Source organism: Mixophyes fleayi, chromosome 8, assembly GCF_038048845.1.
Source record: "Mixophyes fleayi isolate aMixFle1 chromosome 8, aMixFle1.hap1, whole genome shotgun sequence".
In the NCBI taxonomy this organism is placed as follows: domain Eukaryota; kingdom Metazoa; phylum Chordata; class Amphibia; order Anura; family Limnodynastidae; genus Mixophyes; species Mixophyes fleayi.
In genome coordinates this window covers 2,732,505-2,758,709 of record NC_134409.1, presented here as the reverse complement: position 1 = coordinate 2,758,709, position 26,205 = coordinate 2,732,505, and the positions used below count along the sequence as shown (strand labels likewise).

The 26,205-nt window shown below is 43.7% G+C and overlaps 1 protein-coding gene and 1 long non-coding RNA gene across 3 annotated transcripts; one reads left to right on the top strand and one right to left on the bottom strand.

The window, feature by feature from the left end:
* Nucleotides 1-1,058: 1,058 nt before the first annotated feature.
* BTBD19 (BTB domain containing 19) lies at nt 1,059-25,686 on the bottom strand. 2 transcript variants are annotated; one of them, XM_075181616.1, is made up of 8 exons: nt 25,523-25,686; nt 18,502-18,730; nt 17,496-17,549; nt 5,318-5,377; nt 4,627-4,695; nt 2,587-2,718; nt 1,472-1,597; nt 1,059-1,380 (listed from the first exon to the last, which is right to left on the bottom strand). In XM_075181616.1, exons 1-8 carry the CDS (start codon nt 25,618-25,620, stop codon nt 1,246-1,248), a joined length of 903 nt encoding a protein of 300 aa, XP_075037717.1. In that variant the 5' UTR covers nt 25,621-25,686; the 3' UTR covers nt 1,059-1,245. The 2 variants fall into 2 exon arrangements, with proteins under 2 accessions (XP_075037717.1, XP_075037718.1); XM_075181617.1 differs by lacking the exon at nt 2,587-2,718.
* LOC142098818 (uncharacterized) lies at nt 13,149-24,096 on the top strand. The gene is made up of 2 exons (XR_012678438.1): nt 13,149-13,263; nt 23,620-24,096. It is a non-coding gene; the product is annotated as an uncharacterized LOC142098818 (long non-coding RNA).
* Nucleotides 25,687-26,205: the final 519 nt, after the last annotated feature.

Here is a 26,205-nt window from a genome sequence, read left to right as displayed (position 1 = left end):
TAATAAAAAAGAGCAGTTATATAGACACAGCGTTGTTGTAGAGGGACTTCCTCCAATAGATACATATTGGCATCAGACGTTTGAGGGACAATGCTCTATGGGAGCCGAGGGAATATCCTCATTAGGTGGCAGAATCTTATCAGGACGTTATGGAGCAGCAAGTGGGATAATACTGACTTTTATATAAACAACCTTAACGCAATAAAGAGCTCAAAACATGAGGACTTAGGACAAAGCTGAGAGTAATGAACCAGGAAAACCTGTGTAAATAGAATCCCGTGTAACACTGTGTAAGTTATAATGTAACATTTACATATTAGATTTTATATGATGTTTTGTCCGTTACATGAATGGTTGATGTCATGGGGACATCTAATTAATACATCAGTAAATTTACAGTGAGGTTATAGTTTGTTAAAGTTACATCCTTAATAGGTAATTAACCTTTTCAAGTGCAGTAAATCAAATATCTGGCAGCCGTGCTACAATGTATCACCACGGAATTATACTGTACTTGTTCTGTACCCGATATATTGTTACTATTCTCATTTTCAATGAGTAGGGATTGCAGCTACAATATATTGTTATGAACGGCTACAGCTATAAAAATATTAAAAAAAATAACCTATTTTTTCGTTGTTGTTGGGCGCATTGGGAGGAGGTGAAGGACCCTATGTATTAAGTGTTCCTCGGATCTCTTAGATTGTAAGCTCATGTGGGCAAATTAGTTTATTATTTTGCACATAAGTTAAATACTGACTGTTTTTTCATGTAGCACACAAATACTTGATAGCTTATTTGTACACTGAAATTTAAAGTTGATATTTGTGTGTTACATGAAAAAACAGCCAGTATTTAACTTATGTGCAAAATAATAAACTAATGTGCACCCCTTACATTGTAACATGGTTTTGTCCAGAAAACTTAAGTAAGAAAACCTACTCAAATTCTTGCCTAAGTTCCTTAATGAATCAGGCCCACCAAGTTACGGGTATCAAGAGTAAACACTTATTGTTAGAACACAGCAGTCACTGATTTGTAATTTACAACAATAAAGAGACAAGGACAAGAAAACATTTATTTAGTCATAAAAAAGTAAAAATATAATCCGATAATATAAACTTGTGGATTAATTTATAATGTAGCAAACTTTCTCCATGCAGTTTCCATGGTCAGGCTCCCATCACAACACCTTATACACCAGAGCAGACACTTTCCTCCTCAGTTGGCCACCAGAGCTGACACTCACTTAGCTGGAGAGTCCAGGTAACTGTGATGGTCTCTCGCCAGCGTCCCCTTCCTGCGATGGAACAGATGAGTCTGGGAGTCGCTGACCTTCTTCAGGGCGTGGAATTTCCACGTCTGAGCTATCTGGATCTCCTAATAAATGGATAAGACAGGAAACTGAGCATTAGGAACAGGCTGGGAGTCACTAAACGTCATTGATGTACCTGCGGACTCGCTATCTTACCGGGATCAGCCCATCCTTGGCGTTCTCCCTCTCAAGAGTCGTAAGTTCATCCGGGGACAGGAGACTGAGGCGCAGTTCCCGCACTACATCCTGCGCGACTACAGACACTGACACATCAAGAACCGCCTGCGGGAAGGAACAGGGTAAAAATACTGCGGTCCACTGACTACATACATGTATATGATGTGTGCATGACATGGGTACATGGTACACGTTAGTCAGTAAAAAGAAACAGAACACATTTGTCAGCGACATCTCACAGCAGAGTTATCTTGAGGAAGGTGAGAAGTACGATACAAATGTTGTGTATGGATTGTGAACGTCACTTATCGTACTACGCAGAACATTGCATTTACCACTAATTTGTTTGCGTAACTCAACAACATCACCTCTACGGCGGTTAAGTGAAATGGGGTTAAGGTTGAAAACAGAAAACAGGAAGTAAAGAAAGATACATTGTATCATTAGTTTAGTAATATGTTTTTGTGGTTTGTCCAATCAGCATTTCTGTAAGGTGGATGAATGGACACACAGCTATTATATTATTATGTTATAGTGTATATTATTACAATAAGATGATTAGGAGATATTAACAGCAGAAAATGTTTCGCACAGAGCAGGGAGGGGACCAGAAACAAAATAGTAATTTCTGGTAAGCGCTCACAGAGTAGAAAATGGGGATAAATATAGGGATAGAGAGGAGAGAGTGAAGCGGTGGATTGAAGGAATACGGGAGAGAGATAAAACAGAGGAGAGAGAGGACAGACTCCACCTCAGCATTGGGAGAGTAAATGAATTAACTTGAATGAAAAACCTGATTTAGTTACAAAACAATATAAATTATATTCAAATGAGATTGTTCTTGGAATCAAAACTTGAACTTGATGACTTTCAATGATATTAATAATATACATTTAATCGGATTAATTATTCTACAACCCTAAAATAAATTGAACTTATAAACTACACTTGTGCTTATTGCCTTAGAGGTACTTCATCGGTGATGAGAGGTAACGTATTGGGCCAGTTAATAGTAAAGACAGATGGGGTAGTTATATCGCCGGTGGCACAGATATATATTGCGGGCTGTGACGGTACCAGCCGAGGACACTCACTGAACTGACGTGGGCCCATTCCCGTACGGCCTGGATAAGAGGAACCTCGTCAATATTTAGCCGGTCGCTCTGCAGGATGCTCGCGACTCCCAGGTCTGACAGTTCCCGGAAACTTTGTGTCTTAATGATTTCCTGTGAGGATGAGGAAAGACAAACGCTGGACACTCAGTCCCATTGCTCACTCGCTGCATCCTGTTTGTATTAACCCCGTCAGAGGGCTGAACACACAGTATGTACCAGAACACGGACATGTCTCTGCTCTCATACATGTGTCAGAGGGGCCAGAGGGTTAGTTATGTTGTTACTGTACATACAAGGAGCCAGTGCACATAGGATAAAATGTTATGTTATATATCTCTGTGTCGGAAGATGCAGCAGCCGTTCCTGTAAAAGATTATGGGCCCGAGTCATTAAGGAAAGTAAAGCAAAAGAAATGAGTAACTTTGCACCTTAGTAAAACCACGTTACATTGGAGAGGGAGGTAAATATAAAATGAGATGGCAAATGTATAGTTGGGGTAGGTCATGTCCTAGATCAACTTTACATTTCAGCGTACAAATAACCTATGAAGTATTTGTGTGATACATGAAAAAGCAGCCAGTATTTAACTTATGTGCAAGATAATAAACTCATTTGCACCCCTTGTATTGTAACATGGTTTTGTCCAGCAGAAACTTACTCATTTTTTTGGACTTACCTTAATGAGAGAGGACAAAACTAACAAAGCCACAATAAGTCTTTCTCTCCCCTCAGCTTCATCCTGTACATCATAGACTGGTGTGTAAGTGTTACATTACATTAACCACAATCTGACGGCAGATGTCAGCTGCCCGTGTCCTACCCAGAGACAAAAGCATTGAACACGGGACAAAGAGAGACGACAACGGGAGCAGCTCGTCCAACGGGAGCAGTTCGTCGCTGCACAGCCTAAAGTGTAGCGAGGGGATCTAAAGACCCCCGACCTCTGTTTCTCTGATCCGTCATGTAGATCAGCCCTCAGGGTCCCAGCTGGGGGGCTCGATTTGTGACTTTAAATAAATATTTCACTTATCACAGACACACTGAAAATGTAATCTACACTAAGGCCACACACACAAAAGAGATAAACAGACCACAGACTCATAACACCACACAAACAAACACAGGACAGACAGGAACAAATATCATCCATAACTAGAGACTTATTGACCGCGTAACTATCGAAATTAACTGCTCAAGTACTTTTGCTTGCTAACCAGAATACGGCTTTACATTTTGTTTTCAAGCGGGCATTTCCATCCTGTGGCTTTCCAGCTATTGTAGAACTACAAGTCTTAGCATGTCTTGCCAGTCTAGGACTTGTAGTGTGACCAAGAAACTCAGGTTACCTACTTCTGGTGTTTTCCACCTTCAGGCAATTATTGGCTTCTTAGTACTGCGCACTATTACCATTTATATGGTCATTTTAACCCAAATTTCTGGAGCTGCAAGCAAAAATTAGTGTTGAAATTACCGTACTGACGGTAATCATCATCATCATCACCATTTATTTATATAGCGCCACTAAATCCGCAGCGCTGAGAACTCACTCATCAGTCTCTGCCCCATTGGAGCTTACAGTCTAAATTCCCTAACATACACACAGACAGAGAGAGACAGACAGACAGAGACTAGGGTCAATTTGATAGCAGCCAATTAACCTACCAGTATGTTTTTGGAGTATAGGAGGAAACCGGAGCACCCAGAGGAAACCCACGCAAATACGGGGAGAACATACAAACTCCTCACAGATAAGGACATGGTCGGGAATTGAACTCATGACCCCAGTGCTGTGAGGCAGAAGTGCTGACCACTGAGCCACCCTGCTGCCCGATGCACACTGTTACCATAGTAACAGTAATAGTGCGCAGGCTTCGTTACTCTCAAGAGAAACGCGGTCAATTAAATCTGCTCCATAGAGGAGTAAACGTCAGACAAAACAACCCAAACACAATCTGTAGTATCGATACACAGGGAATGTGGACAACACGGAGGACGGACGGACGTCTCGCGGTTACTTACCGGAGTGTGGTGCTCAATAAACGCCAGACATCGCTGCTTCAAGTCGGTCTGTCCGTAAGTGACGGCGGCCTGAAAACAACACAGCAAGTACGTCACAGAAAGCAGAAATATGACAACATAAGTAACCTTACCAAAATCTTACCCTAATAAAAACATAGTTAGAAAAAGCAGCCGTTTTTTATCCACCCTTTTAAATATTGTTTATTTTTTGACTACTCCAGAAAACTAAAGTGCACAAATCAAAATCTGTTTCTGCTGATGGATACCCCAGTGTGTGAGTATTATAAACAGCCTCAGTGAGTGTCAGAGAGCACATGGCGGACGTACTTAATTTAGCATAAACGCCCCAGTTATGTCATGTGAATAATTCAGGGTCACGTTGTAGGGTGATGGGAGAGGCGCAGCAGAGTGTAACCTGGTGCTTATCCTTCCACTGCACCAGATCGTACTATCTGTATATCTGGAAACTGCTCCATCTGCAGCTACAGGATTATAGAACCCTGTAAGCTCCATTGGCTAGAAAAATAAATCCTCATTTTTACAGTTTCTTTCATTAAGAAATGTCGGCTCTATATAAAATTCATGGGCCTCCATTACTGAAAATGCCCCTCTTTACTCTTTAGCATTAAATCTCACAGGTAATTGACACATTTTGGAACCAGCGGATGAGGGGACTGTGCCCTCTGTTTACCTGTAACGCTTCACACGCCATGTTCAGAGTCAGCGTCTTGCTGATGAAATTCACGCAGATCTGCAATAGGAACAAGGTGTAAGTGAGGAGTGGTCCAAGCACAGATAACAGGGGGTTTAATAAGCAACATCTAACACCCATCTCCAGCCGCTGTGGAATTACTAGTGCCAAGCATGTCCTGCCAGCCTGTGGCATGTTGGGACTTGTAGTTACACAGGACGCCAAGTCTACCCGAGGAAAGTTCCCACTCTGTGTAAAAACTCCCCAAGTCTTTCCCACCAGAAGCTGCTGCTAATTAGTGGGAATAGTAAGTTAATCAGCCTGAATGCGGTAACTTAACAGGGTTACAGTAAGATTGTAAAACTTGCAGCGCTGGTTAAACAAGTGAAGTCGGCTTTTATACGACTATAAAACTTCTCAGTGACCTCTGACGCACTGGGTGCCCTGTTCTCAATATATTTTGTATTATAACCTCCTCACAGGAGTAAAAGCAGTATGAAATACCACACACAGTACTCTGGGCACAGAGCTCACACTTTACCAGGCGTCAGCTTCTTCAGATACAGGTGTGTATAGAAATGTAGCTGCTGGCCCAGGCTGCGCTGGGCAGGATCGGCCGGGTACACCATTAGGGAGGGGGGACACAATGCTGTGATAAAGGTTAGTCTGATCCAGGCACTTGCACCACCCTGATATTAATTAGGGCTAATTGTCCTCTTTGACGAAGTACACAAAGTACAAAGTAACTGGTGCTGAGCGCGATAAATCTCTAAGTGATGTCACTGGTTCCTAGTGACTGGATAGGCTGCACTCTCAGTGATGTCACTGGTTCCTAGTGACTGGATAGGCTGCACTCTTAGTGATGTCACTGGTTCCTAGTGACTGGATAGGCTGCACTCTCAGTGATGTCACTGGTTCCTAGTGACTGGATAGGCTGCACTCTCCGTGATGTCACTGGTTCCTAGTGACTGGATAGGCTGCACTCTCAGTGATGTCACTGGTTCCTAGTGACTGGATAGGCTGCACTCTCAGTGATGTCACTGGTTCCTAGTGACTGGATAGGCTGCACTCTCAGTGATGTCACTGGTTCCTAGTGACTGGATAGGCTGCATTCTCAGTGATGTCACTGGTTCCTAGTGACTGGATAGGCTGCACTCTCAGTGATGTCACTGGTTCCTAGTGACTGGATAGGCTGCACTCTCAGTGATGTCACTGGTTCCTAGTGACTGGATAGGCTGCACTCTCAGTGATGTCACTGGTTCCTAGTGACTGGATAGGCTGCACTCTGAGTGATGTCACTGGTTCCTAGTGACTGGATAGGCTGCACTCTCAGTGATGTCACTGGTTCCTAGTGACTGGATAGGCTGCACTCTCAGTGATGTCACTGGTTCCTAGTGACTGGATAGGCTGCACTCTCAGTGATGTCACTGGTTCCTAGTGACTGGATAGGCTGCATTCTCAGTGATGTCACTGGTTCCTAGTGACTGGATAGGCTGCATTCTCATAATGGTTAATAAATCTATCCAGGGAAAACCTGCATGTCAGCTCTCTGTTGTATGTCATTGCTGCTGCAGAGCTGTCCACCTGGTACCCATGGTCCTTGGCTTTAGTGACTGTAGTAGGCACAGCCATAAACAGGACATCCCTGACTGCTCTATACAAACTAAAAGAACAATCTCTGGGTTTGGCCGCACAGAGAACGGTCATCTATGAACACAGAACAAATGGCCCTTGCATCATAGCCGATGACTCTGCGCACATGGAGGGGCCATAAACAACCTGCTAAAAAAAGGCTGGATTTTTACGCATCGCTGAACAGAGAATATGCGAGATCAGTCTCTGCCCCGTTGTAGCTCACAGTCTAAATTCCCTAATATACACAGACTAGTGTTCATTTTGTAAGCAACCAATTAACCAACCATTATGTTTTTGACAACTTTCTTTTCTCAGCAAGTTGAAAATCAAGTTATTTTCACTCAAACCACCAGCACTGAGGACATGCAGGTGGTGAGGGGCTAATGGGAAACATGAAAATCCAAAAACATACTGGTAGGTTAATTAGCTGCTATCAAAATTTTCCCTAGTCTCTGTGTGTGTGTGTCTGTGTGTTAGGGAATTTAGACTGTAAGCTCCAATGGGGCAGGGACTGATGTGAATGAGTTCTCTGTACAGCGCTGCGGAATCAGTGACGCTATATAAATAGATGGTGATGATGATGATGATGAAAATCGCTCCTCGTGAGTTCCTATTCTTCACTGTTTAAAAGCAATGATTAGATCTATTACATATAAAACTATCTATATACCACCAGCACCACCAGTACGTACACCAGAGGCAGTTAGGAGGGTCACTAGCAGTCACTCTCCAGGAATTAGAGACGAGGGGGGGGGGGGCTGTTATTGGAGAGAAAGTGATGTGGTTTGTGCTGCACACAGGACTCAGCGGCCGGAGTTCCCCACGGTGCTCCTGGCAGAAGTAAGAGTTGTGCACAGTCAGGAGGAACATGAGTCACCTCTGGGCTGACAGCGGTGGTTACCGGAGTCACCAACGCCTTCTGGTCAGACATCATGAGGTGTCACAGCTGTCCTGTCTATTACACGTCATCAGCGCCGCAGCAGACTGCGGAACCCACCACAGTCAGGGGACGGCTGGCAAGATTCCACTCAGCAGCCTATGTTCAATGAAAAAAAAATCCAGGTGTTCCAGTTACCCGGCCCAACGGAGCCCACTATGGGACCGGACCAGAGGGCAGATACCCCCCTGCCCACAGTCCGGCCTACCCCATGGACACTGTCGCCTAAACAGCGATTAGTCACTGGCAGCTTCGTTATAATCACTTTAACCCTCATTTAGTTCTGCTGCTGCCTGTAAAAGACTCAGAGTCTGAATTTATTATCCTGTAATAAAACGTAACAACTGCATAAAGGTCAGTGAATAATGCTGTCTCCTGAGAATAATAGCAGCTATTGTTTCCCAGTCACAGGGTTCACGCCGCTATCATCAGCACACGTGAGGAGCGTTCTAATATAGAGGAGAAGAACGCTCCATCTAGGGTTTACTTACAAATTATTGTTATCTATATAAACGGGTGAATGAGCTAGGAAGCCTATGTGTCTGCGAGTTTCCATATCCATCACCATCATCCTTTATTTATGTAGCGCCAGCAAATGCCATAGCGTTGTACAACTGATAACAATCCCGTTAAGACAGACAGACAGAGAGGTAAGAGGGCCCTGCTTGCAAGCTTATAATATTCATCAGAATGCAGCCTGTAGTTAACATAGAACATATATCCATCTAGAAAAATCCGGTTTAGGCAACTTGTTGTGGAACTACAAATCCCAGCATGCTATGACAGCCAGAGCACAGGGCAGGTTAACGGGTTGCGTATTGCAATCTAGTCCCTGAACAACTAGATTGGAGAAATCTGGTCACTCACACAGGAGCGGACTAAGGTGAAAATTTAGATGGCTCAATATTATTGGGCCAGCACGGTGACTCAGTGGTTAGCACTTCTACCTCACAGCACTGGGGGTCATGAGTTTAATTCCCGACCATGGCCTTATCTGTGAGGAGTTTGCATGTTCTCCCCGTGTTTGCGTGGGTTTCCTCCGGGTGCTCCGGTTTCCTCCCACACTCCAAAAACATACTGGTAGGTTAATAGGCTGCTATCAAAAATTGACCCAAGTCTCTCTCTCTCTCTCTCTCTCTCTGTGTATATGTATGTTAGGGAATTTAGAGTGTAAGCTCCAATGGGGCAGGGACTGATGTGAGTTCTCTGTACAGCGCTGTGGAATCAGTGGCGCTATATAAATAAATAGTGATAATGATGTTTGAATTCATCAGTAACAAAGCGCCTCAGTCACTGGTGATTTACTAAACTCGTATTGCTTTTTATCAACCATATTCCTGAAAACAAGTCCTTGCTCTGTATTTTAGACCAGAGTGGGCGTAATACTTATTTTCACATGGGAAGGTTTGGCCCAAGGCATCGGGCACTCTAGAACGATTGCTCCTCGATCTCTTCCAGTTAGGAAGTTATACTCTGATGATGGGACAATGGACCTGGTCTAATGACAAGCAGCTGAGAGGAAACGGAGGGATGATCTCAAGGGACAGAGACTTCCCCTCTTTCTACATATATATATTTACTTCAAAGCCTCCCTGCTCCCGGCCTGACCTCCTGGAACACATCCGGAGCTGGGAATGAGTCTTAGAGCCAAAGAAATATCCAATGACATCATCAGTGGAGCTGGGACCCCTCAAGTTCCGAGTCCAATAGTGATCACACTTTAACATCCGCCGGACACTTATACGATTCAGCCTGACACACGGACTATTATTAACATAACTAAAAAGATTTGGCCAGTGAAGAGTGCGGCTCTAAAACACACTTTTGTCATTAGACGAATCTGGCAACAGACAGAACAGGAAACGCTACATTTGCTTCTCTGTGTTCATGTTTTCTGAAATTCTCTGTTTCTCATCAACACAACTTCAAATAGTTCCCAGGCAGCAATGATTCTGTCCCCCAGGCCCTCAGCAGGTCCCAGGACACATGTTATCAGTCAGTCCTTGGCACTTCCTCTCCACCAGAGAAAGTCAAATCCAAACTAACAGACCTACCCTACTTAGAAGTACTGATTTATCTAACCTGTATCCTTTAGGGTAAGATATGGCACCGCTATGAAGACATAAAAGACATTTGTATTTGTATCACATGAATTTACAAGATCTATATTATTCTGCAAGAAAACCTGACTTCTCTGCATTATTTTGTCTATTGAAATGAGTGGGAGCTGCCATACTGTAAAATGATTTATCACCTATGGATTTCAGTGGAACAGTGCCCCCCAGTGGCCAGACATTCATGAAAAACAATAGAATTGGCAGTAAAAAAACATTTTGTTTTTATAATGTATCACTTCAACGTGGCAATTGTTTCCCTGTCAGTGTTTCCCTTTAAGGACGACACGCAGAGAAATACATAAGATATAAGGTCTCAGGTGACACCTCTATGTCCTGAACAAATCCTTTATTTTCCTCTGAGGTTTATAAATCACAGACGGCAGTGATTCATGGAGTGTGACAGGACCTGATCTACTTTAAAGCAAGGAAAGAAAAAAGGTAATGGGCGGAATTTGTACATTCCTAACTGTGCTGCGGAGATTAATGAGCTGTTCCCTGTGAAGCGGAGACCGCGGAGGTTTCTGGGATTAGAGAGTCTGAAGAACAGGTCATAACAGAGAAAGATATAAAACGTTCCCCGCTGACACAGGAGAAGGGGCAAATAGCGATGAAAGCAGCGTGCGCAGAGGAAACAAGCCAGAATAATCGCTTTCTGCTAAAAGCAATGACGTCCAGCTTGTATGCCTGGAGAAAACGGCAGCTCATTTTAGGATTATAAATCTTTATATAGCGCCAACATATTACGCAGCGTTGTACAGAGTGCGGTCATTCATGAAGAGTCACAAGTGTAAATCTCATCATTTATATAGACCTAGGCTAGGAGAAAACTTACTAATTTTTTTGCCTTACTTTCTTTAATGACTCAGCATTAATGAAAGTAAGGCAAAAAAATGAGTAAGTTTTCACCTGGACAAAACCATGTTACAATGCAAAGGGTGCAAATTAGTTTATTATTTTGCACATAAGATAAATACTGGCTTTTTCATGTAGCGCACAGATACTTGTCAGCTTTATCTGTACACTGACATTTAAAGTTGATCTAGGACATGTCCTACCCCAACTATAAATCTGCCATCACATTTTAAATTTACCTCCCCTTCAATGCAGCATGGTTTTGTCAAGGTTCAAAGTTACTAATTTTTTTGCTTTACTTTCATTAATGAATCAGGCCCCCTGAGGGCAGATTTTCCATACAAACTGAGCCGCAACAAGTACGTGGCGATTTTCTCAGCAACAGTCACATGATCCTCACAGGTCAACGTCAAACAACTTTCAAGGCATACTGTGACTTGTAGTTCGCCAACAACTGTGGCCTAAAAGGTCCGTCTGTGGCGTAGACACAGGCAAAGGGATCAATTGTAATTGCAGCAGAAAGTTGACTTGTTTTCCTGGGAGACTGGACTGGATCATTCACCGTCCCAGGATGAAAGACTCAGTGTCTCCACCTATCCCGACACAATTATAGACTACGCCGGCGTGTGACACATCTGCCAGCCCGGTGTCATGACCACAGATAGGCGTGGGGCATTTACAGGCGTGCGCTGCACCTCTGCACTTTCATCTGTCGCTGACACTCTAATATCCTCGTTTCATCTGCTGCAGACATTGTGGTCACTGGGTTGCGGGTGTGACAACTTAACGAGGTCTGTCTCCTCCGCCCTGCAGGATCTACAAAGCGTCCGTTACCCTGGGCTGGAGATATCCCAGGTGTCAGTCGGTGAATGCGAGGAGAGAGGAATCCCTTTCATATAGAGAGGGAACATCTGAAAATGTGATCCCACGTGATATATGATATATGATATATATATATATATGACACACAGGAGATCCACAATGTGCTGCCGGCTTAAAGCTAAAATATAAATTGATGCAATATGAGCAGGAAGATTTTCCCTAAACACACGGAGCAGTTCCTGTACCACGATCTGTCTGGTTTTATATATAATGTCCCTTACTGCAAGTTCTCCGTCATCCGCAGCCAATCCCGGAAAATGTCTGATTACTGACCCAGGTCTGTCCTGTGATTTTAATGCACGAACCTGCATGATGGAACATTAATGTTTAGTGCAACGAGACACAGTCTCCAGGAATATTTAATACTGCAGAAATGGGAGAAACTTATCAAACCGATTCCCTCCGAGTGTGATAATAATTTATTTCTCTTGTTTCCGTTTTCTAGCTGCAATTATCTGGCTCGAATTAGCTACTTAGGGCCCAATTCATTACTACCCGCAAAACGAATGTAAATTGCGTTTGTTTGCTTTTTTGAACGCACATAAATTATATCATATATTCATTTACTTTCCTTGATCTCTCATTATTTAATTCATCCCTTGGAATTGGAAAATAAAAGGGAAAAGCTGAAAAAGTATTATCAGACTGTAAGAAAGGAGTCCAGTAGAGAGAAAGGTGAGACCCCCCCCCCCCCCATACTGCATCAGCCGACGCCAGAGTACGAACGGTAACGTTTTCTGTAACAAACAAAGAAACCAGAAACCACAGTGATACATTTGTAGCATCCCAGAGATATATCACACAAGAAAGGGACAATTCTGCCCCCCCTCCCAAATAAAAATCACAAGGGAATGTTCAGCCCCCTCCCCCTATGGCCCACAGTGGTAAAGTGCTTCCCTCCAAAATCACACAGTGGAAAAGCCCCTCTCCCAAATTACAGGGCAGCTTCCACTCCCCCTCTAACATACAAAAAGAAAAGGGATTATTCTTCTCTCCGGGAAGAACCCCGAATGACACAAACTCAGGGTTCCCCCATATTATCAGTCTTTATTAATATAGCACCTACGTATTCTGCTCCGCTGTACAGAAAATGTATTAATTCACATCTGTTCCTGTTGCAGTGGAGCCTGTAATCGTATTTTCCTATCACACACTAATCCCACACTGGTACTCAGAGCCCCCGGGGGGAACCCACATGTACACAGGAAAACACAGAAACCCCGTGCACATGGTATCACATGATTCTTCATGTGATACCGTAAATCACAGAAGTGAAATCTCTCCCAACCCTCACAGAGGAAATCATTCCCCCCAATTTCACAGATGAAAATGATCCCCCCCGCATGACAGAGAGGCGCCCTCCCGTCAGATCATAGGATGGAAGCCTATACGTGGAGGAAGGGGTCCACCCACCCTGTAATCTCCCATCTCTCTCAGACATTGACCATGCATAAGACCCCCGTGTGACCTGCAGCAAGTTTCCTGGCCTGTGACATATGGCGTAGCCGGCAGGACATAATTGGGTGAGTTTGTTACAGTTACTGGGAGAGCTACAGGAAATGGGGAACTACTGTAACCAACTTAACACTTGAGAGGCCAGAATGCTTAACAAATGGAGGTGTCAGCATCACCTAAAACATATGGATGTATCGGTAACAGAGCAGCATAAACCCGTACAAACTCATTACCCTGCATATGTGCGAGTTGCCATCCCGCTTCCTAGGCTCAGGGGGCAGAAGACAGAAATTAACATCTAGGTCATAAGTATCGTGCAATTTATTGGAGGAACCTTGAAGTAGAGCCACCAAATACTCAGACACGTCTCACTCTCGGACATGGGAGTACTCTCCTTCCTCATTGGTTTATTTGGTAAAAACATCTGTACAAAACACAAATAAGCATCATCTCACTACAACATCCCTTAAAGTGCTATGTCCAACTATCATGAAAGGATAGGACCTCAGCTGTCAGAGTGCACCGTATTTAGGTTCTTTCGGCAGACTGCGCAATTCTTACTGCGGACAACGCGCCTGACTTGCAGTTTGCACTTCGCTAAGTATTGAACTTAAAATATTAACATTTACACGATACACACGGACAGACAAAACCTCTTATATCCCAGGGAAACAATCCAGCAGTACTCAGGGAGCAGGTAGGTCATAGAAACACAGTCACAGCTTATACATACATGGCACACACGTGTCAATCCCATCTCACATGATCACATACCTTCCAATATACCCGATTTTGGTGGGAACGTCCCGATTCACAGACCGAGAAAGGGCTGTGTCCTATCAAAAGGGTGTAACATATAGTCTGGATGTGGCTGTTTGGATTTGGGGAGTTCTTATTTTGTCACGGTTTTAATTTTCAAAATATCAGGACAGGAATAAGATCATTGTACACAACCTGCCTGTAAGAAAAGCAAAATCAGCATTATAGGAAGCAGCGATTGTCTAATACACAAGTCGTGACGTAGAGAGAAGCAGAAACTGTGCAAGAGGTGATGCAGCGGCTGATTAGCTGGAGGTGGTGAAAGAGGAACTAGGAGCATGAAAGGGCCCAGAGTCTGGGCCTCACATGCGTCAAAATTCTCATTATCAGTCGTCACCATGAGCTACTAACACATTATGCAGCTCTGTATAATCATGGAGTAAATTGTAAATACACAATGACAAAACAAGGTTCAGTGAAACAGAACATGAGGGCCCTGCTCGCAAGAGCTTACAATCTAAAGGAATTGCAGGAAACTATAAAAGAAAAGGTTCATTTTGTACAGTGGAGCAGCCATGTATGTACTTAGTGCTCAGTTCAGTATGGACCAGTCACCTTGTTTCCATGACCGGCCATAAATAATGCGCAGTGATTGAAGGATGAGGTGCAATAACCGATTGTCGGAAGAGGGCGTGCGCGGTAATGCGTGAAATTTTCTAATGAGCTAAGGGAACCAGCCGTAGCACACATATAGAATATGATAGGATTTTCAGGGAAACCTAAACTTTAACGGGTAGGGGCTTAGTGGCAGAGTGCATTCCAGAATACGGGTGGAGCACAGGAAGTCCCGAAGGTAGAAGCGAAAAGTGACAATAAGGGAGGATGACAGGAATTGGCCAGGGGCAGATCAGAGTGGATAATGGGTAGATATTTGGAGAGTAAGGAAGAAACACATCAACATTTTACATTTATTCCTGGAAGGATTAAGTAATCCACGCGGTACCTGGCGTTGGGCAGCGGGATTAGTAGAACAGTTAGTGAGAGATATCAGTGTGGCAGCCACATTACAGTTTGAATGAAGCCACTTTGTATAAACGTCTACGGTGCAGGAATTACGGTAACGAGATGGCAGATGAGCGATGTTTTAGTGTTTTAGGGAGGATGTGGGCATATTATAGGTAAATTAGGTGGATATATAACAAGTGTCCCAGAAAAGAAGATTAGAGACCGGGTGGTAACCTGTAGGAGAGGAAAGGTGGAGGGCTGGTGTCAGGATGATAGATGCGTTCACTGAAAAGCTTCCGAACCTGGTCGGCATTGCATTATCCCGGCCGCTCTCGGAGTGTTAGATCCCGCGCCTGCCTGAGATTTCTGCAGACATTTGAAGGCTTTTAGCAGAAGTAAAAGTAAATATTTAAACGAAAGTGGCGATGATGGGAAATATTTCTTTCTATGCCCTTCAGACCCAGACGTTCACATCTCTGCAAAATATGCAACTGAGGAAGCAGACAGATTGAGCAGTCCTTCTAAAATTTTAAAAGTGAAGATCGCCCCTGCCACTGTGGCCTTGGAGAGGGTAGTGGGCAAAGAGCTATTATATAATCTGTGCTACAGACAAAGAGTTTATACCAGGATACACTACAGGAGATTCGCTGTAGCTCTCGGAGAGGACGTAACATAATCTTACAGCAGCTGGGTACAGTCTGGCCCCAGAATCACATCCCAGACTGCTGTCATTTCCTGTCCGAATATTAATAGGATCCTGAGGGCTGGGACAAGGAACACACAGTATAAGGTTATTCCACAACCAGGAGATTACACACACGGAGGTTTCCATCCTCATTCATGACTTCATGTTTCATACAAAGCTACAAGTGATTGTGTCTTTATATAAAGGGGGAATTTATTTTTTTTGCCAAATGTTTCTTTTTCAATCTTCACTAAATAAGAATATTAACTGCAAATCTACCACTCTATTTTAATCTCAGAAGCTGCACCAGAGAATCTTTATTGAAGGTTACAAAGTTACAAGGGAAAATGTACAGAAATTATCTCCACAGTCATAACATTACATACGGGATACAGGGGAAGCGCATAACATGTATATACATTGTATCAGCTGATTCCAAAGATAGGGAGAACCGCACTGATCCGGGTTCAACCTCCCCAAGTAGCTCAGGGGTGACAGAGACTGGGAAACAGTCATTATAGAATATGAGGAATTGTACTGTACAACCAGTAATTGCTGAAAAATAGGGATATTCCTGTGGACAAAAATAGAAAATCTGGAAAGTAGGGACAATTGGCAACTAAGAAAAGATTGCAGCTGGTGACCAGTGTATAATATATCATGAAGGACACAGGGGGTCATTATTGGGGAAAGTTGGGGTTCCTGACTAGTGAGACAATTAAAGGATTGTTGGGCAGCACGGTGGCTCAGTGGTTAGCACTTCTGCCTCACAGCACTGGGGTCATGAGTTTGATTCCCGACCATGGTCTTATCTGTGTGGAGTTTGTATGTTCTCCCTGTGTTTGCGTGGGTTTCCTCCAGGTGCTCTGGTTTCCTCCTACACTCCAAAAACATACTAGTAGGCTAATTGGCTGCTATTAAAATTGCCCCTAGTCTCTCTTTCTCTCTCTCTCTCTGTCTGTGTGTCTGTGTTAGGGAATTTAGACTGTAAGGTGCAGGGTCTGATGTGAGTGAGTTCTCTGTACAGCGCTGCGGAATTAGTGGCGCTATATAAATAAATAGTGACGATGATGATAATTCAGCTTTTAAAAAATTGTATTTAAAAATTATTTATCCACCCCCTCATCTGAATGGCAGCCCCAATGTAATTACACTGCAGAGTGTCACACCCGGATTCAGGCCTGATATTACGCTGAAGTCGGCTCTAAGACTCTGGTCTTCTTATGGAGATCTCAAGGTTCCCACTGACGCCTGTCCTGAGTGAGATAATAGTAGGTGATTCCTCTCTTTTAAGGTCACCAGATAACGTTGTTGGACCCCCCCCCCCCCCCCCCCCCATCCCCCACACACATTCTTTTTAAGCTGAAAAATTCCATTATTGTCTTTGGGGGTTGGGTGATGATAACCACACTCCTGGAGTGCATCAGGTTTCTAATAAATACAATGTGACTGAAAGGAATTCAGGAATCTAATCAGTGGCATTTAAAGAATTCCAGGATGCTGCCTGCAAGGTCTGTCTAGGTATTGGGGATTCCGCACACAAGCTGCTCCTCACAGGGGTGAAACCATCTCACATCCAAATAACAGACACTGAGACTAAGTGCACAATACAACCACAGACCTAGAAGAATTATCTCCAGCCTTCACAGGCAGATTTGGGTGATGTGAAAAATGTATCTGACCTCGTAACAGATGCTCAACCTCCAGCCTACAACTCGTCAACCTCCGTCACCTCTCAGGACACAGCTCAATTTATCTGACAGTATCACATTAGGAGAACCACAGAAATATATTATTAGAAACACCACCACCCCCTATTACAAACACATCAAATATCACTATGATCCATACCTTCCTCAGATCATCGAGCCCGTACTCCACAGCCGAGGTGAGAACTTCCAGCGCCTGCGAGAACAAGTCATTAAAAAATATGTTTTCTGAGAATAAAGCATTTTTTTTAATTCAATAACAATTTTTGTAAAAAAATATTTTTTTTTTCTTTTTAAAAAACTTCATTTTAGAATAGATATTTGGACAGAATATCACAAATATTGAACAATCTGCAGAATTACAACATGTATGAAGTGTTCTCTCTTTGACCCTGTATCCTTCCCCTCGCAAGTTTATTATTTTAGAGACTTTTGTGCAATATTTTGTTCCCCTCTGTAGTGGAGCAATGGTGTTTGGTTCCCTTGTACAAATACAGCACATTGTGTAATGTCGATTGATACATTCGCTGTGTAATGTTCTTCAGATGATTACTAAAAGTTGATGAACTTTTAACGCAAAGATAAAAGGGGAAAGAGACATTCTGACTGTGAGACGCTCCGAGCGTTGCATCTCACAGCGGAAACGTTACTGTACATGTTAACTTTAACTATTGAATTTGATTAAACGTTCTGGGATTTTAAAAAATATTCAATAAAATCAACCCATAGTGAAATATTATATAATATATATCTGCGATGCAGAAATGTTAAGCTTCTAATCATACAGGCCTTTTGCCTAAAACTGAGCACACGGTACAGTCCAATGGTCCAGATAGATTGTTTTTCTGTTTTCGTGCAAGAGTAATGCCCTAATAGTTTTGCAGTCCGCTCCCTAAGTTATTTCGGTGCTGTGTATAATAGAGACATTTGACCACCTATTTTCTATAAAGGCTTTACCCTGTCTATAGATTTTTGGCACACTAGTGAAAGTAGGGCAAGAACTTGTATATACAACTAGCTTTGGAAAAGTTTGAGAGATTTCACCATAACGGCTATGAAGGTTTCCCCGGAAAGCCGAGGGGCACGGATATACTTTTGAAGGCTGCTTGCGGCCCTCTGTCTGCGGAAGCCGTGGGCTTCGTACTCACGATCAGGCTGTTGAGTGTCACGGTGTTGGTGTAGACAAATTCTATGACTGCCAGGAAGACATCGGGCTGCATATCCGCCAAGACGAAGGGGACTTGTGGCTGATGGGGGGACTGTGCCGTCTTTAGCTGGTGACTGAACATGATGTGGAATACTTTGCAGCGGCAGGCCAGGATACACCGGTGAGCGTGGATCAGCCGCCGTTCCTTCCCCACCACAAACGAAACATCGCTGTAAGAGAATAATCCAATAGCTTTTATTTTACTTCCACCAAATGTCTATTTCAACAATTAGCCAATCAGAGAGCTCACTAGTGTTTAATTAAATGTCCTGAATGTTTTATGCAGATCTAGAATAATGTCAACTCTGTACGAGAACCATAAGCCCCAATCACATCCCACTTCTCCTGCACAGTGGATAAAAACGTGCCGTTATGTTGACATAGGACAAAAACCATTTAATGATGGACACTTGCTCAGGCTTCACTGTATGAATCTACAGTCTATGGAGCTGTCCATCAGCTACAATACCCCACAGGGATGGAAGATAGAGAAGCATCACCCTCATAAAATAACTTAAATAATCAATACAAATTTCAATAATTTATAAAGAAAAAAAACAATCCAAAACTAAAACCTACATTCATCATTTCATACAGTGGGGCTGTACTATAAAAGCAGTTTATCAGAAAGATTTGTGCACAGCTAAACAGGGCTGGTATATTAGGCAGCGCAGTGGCCTAGTGGTTAGCACTTCTGCCTTACAGCACTGGGGCCATGAGTTCAATTCCCGACCATGGCCTTATGTGTGAGGAGTTTGCATGGTCTACCGTGTTTGCGCGGATTTCCTCCCACACTCCAAAAACATACTGGTAGGTTAATTGGCAGCTAACAAAACTGACCCTAGTCTGTGTGTGTGTGTGTTAGGGAATATAGACTGTAAGCTCCAATGGGACAGGGACTGATGTGAATGAGTTCTCTGTACAGCGCTGCGGAATTAGTGGCGCTATATAAATAAATGGTGATGATGATATTGTCCAAACAATTTTACTCATCATCACCATTTATTTATATAGCGCCACCAATTCCGCAGATATTACTCTGAAACCCCATTAAAAAAAAAAACTATTTGGGAGAGACATGTTTGGTTTTGGCTGTATAACAAGGCTGATGGAGACATAGACAAGCCCCATCACCTCTGGACACTCTCTGTAGATCTTACTCCCACAATTGGCTGCAAACTTTTACTACGGAGACCGGACCTGCAGAGAAACGCTGAGTGACGTGAAGTAGTGGAGAGAAAAATGACCCCCAACTCCCTCCTGAGAACACTCTCTAGAAGGGGAGATACATTCAGAGCAACGTTCTCCTGCAAGTATCCAATAAGACTGACCAGCGGGATCTCTGCCTTGTGAGCCAGTAATTCACAATATCTTAAAAGAGAAACTACGGCTTCAGAGCCAGTAAAATCAGCACATTAAACATTAACAGGACTTTATCAAGGGCAAAACCTGTTTACTGAGGTCAGCAGTAACCGGGGACTAAAGAATGTTACAGGCGTTTTAATAGAGCTCTGTTCCGCTCACACAGCAAAACATAAAGCAGTTTATTTTTGCTGACTGATCCCTATGGTGGAGGGAGTTAGACCGGTCACTCTCAGACATGAGTGATGAGAATATAAGTGTCCGAAAACATGTGTCTTACTTCTGAGCGTGCTCTATTACGTCGCACTCACTTCATAGGATGTTGAACAAAGAACCCTACTGAGATTGTAATAAGGGTCATCGATCCCTATGTAAAGCTGGGTACAGACCTATGTGAATATCGCGCAGATCACACGATTCACGACGGTTTGGACAGATATTGCATTAGTGTGCACGCTGCCATGATCATGTTTTACCAAAACACATCCCGTCAGTTGATTTGGTTTTCTAAACTTCCTAAAAATCACGATCAACAATGGAACGAGTTTGAAAAAGTGGAGATGTTGCCTATAGCAACCAATCAGATTCTAGGGCCTGATTCATTAAGGATCTTAACTTAAGAAACTTCTTATTTCAGTCTCCTGGACAAAACCATGTTACATTGCAAGGGGTGCAAACTAGTTTTCTCTGACTGTTTTTTCATGTAACACACAAATACTTGATAGCTTATTTGTACACTGAAATGTAAAGTTGATATTTGTGTGTTACATGAAAAAACAGTCAGTATTTAACTTATGTGCAAAACAGAAAACTAGTTTGCACCCCTTGCATTGTAACATGGTTTTGTCCAGGAGACTGAAATAAGAAGTATCTTAAGTTAAGATCCTTAATGAATCAGGCCCCTAGTTATCATTTAGTACATTCTACAAAATGACAGCTAGAATCTGATTGGTTGCTATAGGCAACATCTCCACTTTTTCAAACCCGCAGTTTAGTAAATATACAGCTTAGACTCAACCTGACGACTACTTTCTGGCTGCACCTTGTACGGAACCCACGACATCCAAGACCACATTTTGCATTGGGGACATGTAAGATCTCCAGATGGATTTGTGAAATCTACTGACCAGGAGGATCCTGTAAGGCACCGGCGCTCAGACCCAGTCCTCAGGAAATACCAACAGGACATGGATTCTAGATTTCTGTCTGTACAAAGAGATGGGATAATTATTGACCGAGAAAAAAATAATTCTCCTGTGCATGATTAAAGGAATCCTGGAAACATGACCTGTTGGTAGCTCTTGAAGACTGGGTTTTAGCGCCTCTGCTGTAAGGAGACAGGCAAGATGTGCACCTATTGACCAGACAAGACCACCAAATGTTAGTTAGCAGTATTTGTTTTTAAGTGGCATTTGTTACCTGGCTCCAAATTACCTAAAATCTACTCAATGACTTTTAAAAATGATTCCTCTTTCTTTTCATACACTGCTTATGGCCAGGGCCGGATTAACCTGAGGTCTAACTGGGCTATAGCCCAGGGGCCTCGGGCATCCAGGGGGCCCTTCAAAGTCCGCAGCAGCATTATTGATCGGTCCGGGGGCGGGGGCGCCCCCAGCCTGATCAATGCTGCTGAGCACTGTCAGTCCAGTCCTCCATCCCCGGCGCTCAGTACTCTGCTTACTGAGATCTCGCGAGTGAACTCTCGCGAGATCTCCTCAGTAAGGAGCTTACAGCGCGCCGGGGACGGAGGACTGAACTGACAGGTAAGCGCTTTGGGGGGGGGCCCTCACGGGGGACGGGGGCGGCGGGCGGCTCACAATGGGGGCCTCACGGAGGAATGGAGGCGCCCTTAGCCCAGGGGCCTCCATTCCCTTAATCCGGCCCTGCTTATGGCATAGCCTTCCTTTGCAGATGGTTTAGCAGAGCTCCTAGCAGTGACTGTGGAAGGAGGAGCCTGGTGGTCATGTCATGTGTGTATGACTGAACAACAACAATAAATATTAACTTTTTCCCTTCCTAGTACATACAAGACATGTCTGTGTGTATATATATATATATATATATATACACATACACAAGATTTACCAAGAAACAAACTTATTTTTAGAGCACACCGCAGCTGTGGCAAACATTACAGAGGATCTGCGTCATATCACACAGTCACTTTCTGGTGTTTATCTAACGCCCACGTCCTGAGTTTCAGCCCCATCCACCTGACAGCTTCTTGTGGTCAAACCGGCATTTTAACAATAGAAGAATTTCACTCTTTTCACACTGATGGATGATAAAAGGTCAGGACGACTGTTGGTCTCCACCTTGGATGATCGATTTAATTAATGATTAATCGTCAGCGTCTGTTCTAACAAACTGTAAAAAAGTTATGGGGAATTATAAACACAAAAGTTTATGCATATTGTTCATCATTTTACATATTTATATATATATATATATATATATATATATATATATATATATATATACGACTAACAGCGGCTTTACTTGGTTTTTAAACTTTCACTCACTATAAATGATATAATGACCCCATACCGAACAGGCGGAATAAAAAAATATATAATAACTCGCTAGCACTGCTACAATAAGATTTGGGGAATATGTGATAAAATGTTTATTTTATACAGATATTTAAGTACATAAGTGATGTCTAACTTAATGTAAACTCAATACATCACCTAAAAGGGAAACAATACAATGCGGAGAGGACAAGACATCTCTTAGCATGGTCGCAGCATAGAACAAATGTAATAGCGCACGTTCACAATAAGCCACGGCCCTATTCTGTTAAGCTGACGTAGCTGTAGGATATTGATATTTTTGTGCACTCTGCATTTAAAAACAATATGGTGTCCAACTGAGTGACATTATTACAGCAGATTTCATTTGCGTAAAACTTCAATAAATGTCCCTCATCTTCCCATCAAGTTACTATACAAGTTAAATATCTAAACCACCATTATGGGTAACACAGTCTAAATCCTGAAAGACTCTCGTTCTCCCCGCGTTTGCGTGGGTTTCCTCCGGGTGCTCCGGTTTCCTCCCACACTCCAAAAAACATACTGGTAGGTTAATTGACTGCTAACAAATTGACCCTAGTCTCTCTGTCTGTGTGGGTGTTATGGAATTTAGACTGTAAGCTCCAATGGGGCAGGGACTGATGTGAGTTCTCTGTACAGCGCTGCGGAATTAGTGGCGCTGTATAAATAAACAGTGATGATGATTAACGGCTCATCCGCTGGATAAATCATTCAGAGTAGATCTTTTTGATCTCTAAGTCGCGGTGACAGCAATGATATATGTGACTTAAACATTTGCATGAAAAATCCCTTAAGGGCTGATAAACCATCATATAAAACAGGTGTCTGAGTTCTCTGCTGCTGGAAAACAATGGTGCGGCACACAGACCGTCAGCTTGGAAAAATATTTTGCTGCTTTAAGAAACCCTGAAGCCGGACGTGCTCAACCCCAGTTCTCAAGCGCTACCAACAGGTCATGTTTTCAGGTTTTCTGTCTGTAGAAACTGGTGGGATGATTACTGACCCAGAAAATAGATTAAGTCAACTGTGCATGATTAAAGAAATCCTGAAAACATGAACTGTTGGTAGCTCGTGAGGAAGAGATAGGTGACCTCATGTCTGCACTTAGCCGGGGTAACAAGAGTAATTTGTCCCTCTCTTCATAGGAACAGCTGTTTAACCCCTCCAGCCCCAGGGCAGTGAGAGCTGCTGACGTAAAGCTCCTTCATGGGTGGATGAAAAGCACAGACATGAACCGTTTCCACCTGTCATGCAAATCTTCTCATGTGCAGCCGGCTCTGAACTTCACAGAGCTCCAACCACAAACATTGTTGTAAGATAAATAGAACAAATAACTTGGTGGAAGTGGAGGAGTCGATGACACAGAATTAACTCCTCACATCACTGACCGGATGGGACATAAAGGGCATTTTGCTGTGTCCTCTGCATCCTTCCCCCTCTGGCATAACAATGTTATTTCATTTGTATGTAATAACCCCTGTTATTGTGGTAATGTACATCTTTGTATTGTTCTTGCAGCCTGTGTTATCACTTTGTATACAACCTCTATATGTTGTGTGTGACCTACGTCTTACTCCTGCCGTTACAAATAACAAAAAAGATTAAAAACAAACAAAACAAAACTATGTATATTGGCTTTAGTCGTCCGTATTGGTTAACCCTGATTGTTTGTTTTTAAAATGTGTGTTATTTTAATAAACAAGACTTTTATTTTAAATCGAGATGTAAGTCTGGGGACAAGAGTTTCAGAATTTGGTACAACGTCCGCTCTAGCAGACGGGAGCCGCCTTGACGATTCTTTATCTACAATAATTATACACTACATGGGCAAAAATATGTGGACCATCCTCTAATTAGTGTGTTTGGTCAGTTCATCCACTGTCACTGCGAAGAGGTGCAAACGACCCGGCATCCAGTGGTGACACACACAAAAAAAGGCCACTGGACTGTGGAGCGGTAGAGACGTGTTGTCTGGAGTCGCGCTTCACCATCTGGCAGTCTGATGGACGAATCTGGGTTTGGCGGATGTTAGGAGAACTCTGTATAGTTTGGTGGAGAGGCGGAATAATGATCTGGGGCTGTTATCATGGTTTACATGGGCCTAAGGTCTACTGAAGGGAAATCTTAATACTACAGCATCCAATGACATTCTAGAGCATTGTGTGCTCCCAACCTTGTGGGACCAGTTTGGAGAAAGCGCTTTTCTGCTTCAGCATGAGCCAACGTGCACAAAGTCAAATGTTTTCCTGAGTTTGGTGCAGAAGAGCCCTGACTTCAACCCCATCATACAACTGTGGGATTAACTGGAAAGCCTATGAGCCAGGCCTTATCCCCCAAAATCAGGACTCGACCTCACTATCGCCCAACATCAGTGCCCGACCTCTCTGCAGCCATGTTCCACAATCTAGTGGAAAGCCTTCCCAGAAGAGTGAGGGCTGTTATAGTAGCAAAGGAGGGACCAACTCCATATTAATGCCCATGGTTATGTAATTAAATGTTCAACAAACACCTATAGATGTGATGTTCCAATATATATATATATATATATATATATATATATATACACACACACACACACACACACATACACAGACACCTGAACCTATACGCTTGCCCGTGTAATATGTGTACAAAGAACAGAGACAATTTATGATAATTAAAAGCTGAACATCTTCCTCTACATCTTTTTTGCCATTTAAAATGGGATATCTGCCCCCAGGCCACATCCCCCCTCACCTGAACTGTGCTATCTGCCCCCAGGCCACATACCCCCTCACCTGAACTGCGCTATCTGCCCCCAGGCCACATCCCCACCTCACCTGAACTGCGCTATCTGCCCCCAGGCCACATACCCCCTCATCTGAACTGTGCTATCTGCCCCCAGCCCACATTCCCCCCTCACCTGAACTGCGCTATCTGCCCCCAGGCCACATCCACCCTCACCTGAACTGTGCTATCTGCCCCCAGGCCACATCCCCCCTCACCTGAACTGTGCTATCTGCCCCCAGGCCACATACCCGATCTGTTATTTGCCCCCAGGCCGCTCACCTGAACTGCACATTGTTTATCAGTCCCCGGAGAGCGGCGGCCAGAGCCGGGCTGTCCCCCAGCACCGGGGCGGAGGCTGCGGGCTGAGGTCGGGCCATAGCGGGAGCTGCCCGGACTGTGTGATACAAAGTTACTGCAGCTCCGTCCTCTCCGCTCCCGCAACACCCCCCAGGCCCCCGGCTGCTCTGCCCCCATCCCACCCCCTATACCCCCCAGACAGGCTGCTCTGCCCCCACCCCGGCCGGATCTACACCCCAGCTCTACTCCTACATCCCCCTCCCCGGCCGTCTCTCACAGAACCCCAGTCAGTGACCTCATCTGTCAGGAAATTCCGGGTGTGATGGCTGCGTGGACACCCGGGCGGGTCACACAGCCGGACTCTGGGTGTCTGATATCTCTGTATAAACTTTTATTTCCACTGACAGCTTCATGTCTGCAGCAGCCGGTCCTATTCCCTGTATTACTGTATCATATTGTCACAGACAGGGACATATACTTCTGTAATATATAAGGGTATTAGAAGGCACCGAGCTGCCCCAGGACCTTATAAAACACAAGGCCACAAATAATTATAATTATTCAGGTCACTAGATACCAAGGCAGAGCGGGAACTTAACATTTTAGCAAACAGGGAGAGAAGGAAAATTGCCCCCCCCCCTCTTCAACTTATCTGCCCCCCCCCC

What these genes read in the sequence shown, in the direction of transcription:
- BTBD19 (XM_075181616.1), bottom strand. Translation starts at nt 25,620, where the DNA reads ATGGCCCGACCTCAGCCCGCAGCCTCCGCCCCGGTGCTGGGGGACAGC. An exon ending in TGACACTCAACAGCCTGATC is followed by an intron (nt 17,550 to 18,501) that starts GTGAGTACGAAG and finishes TTGTTCTCGCAG; the next exon opens with GCGCTGGAAGTTCTCACCTC. An exon ending in TGGCGTGTGAAGCGTTACAG is followed by an intron (nt 4,696 to 5,317) that starts GTAAACAGAGGG and finishes TGTTGTTTTCAG; the next exon opens with GCCGCCGTCACTTACGGACA.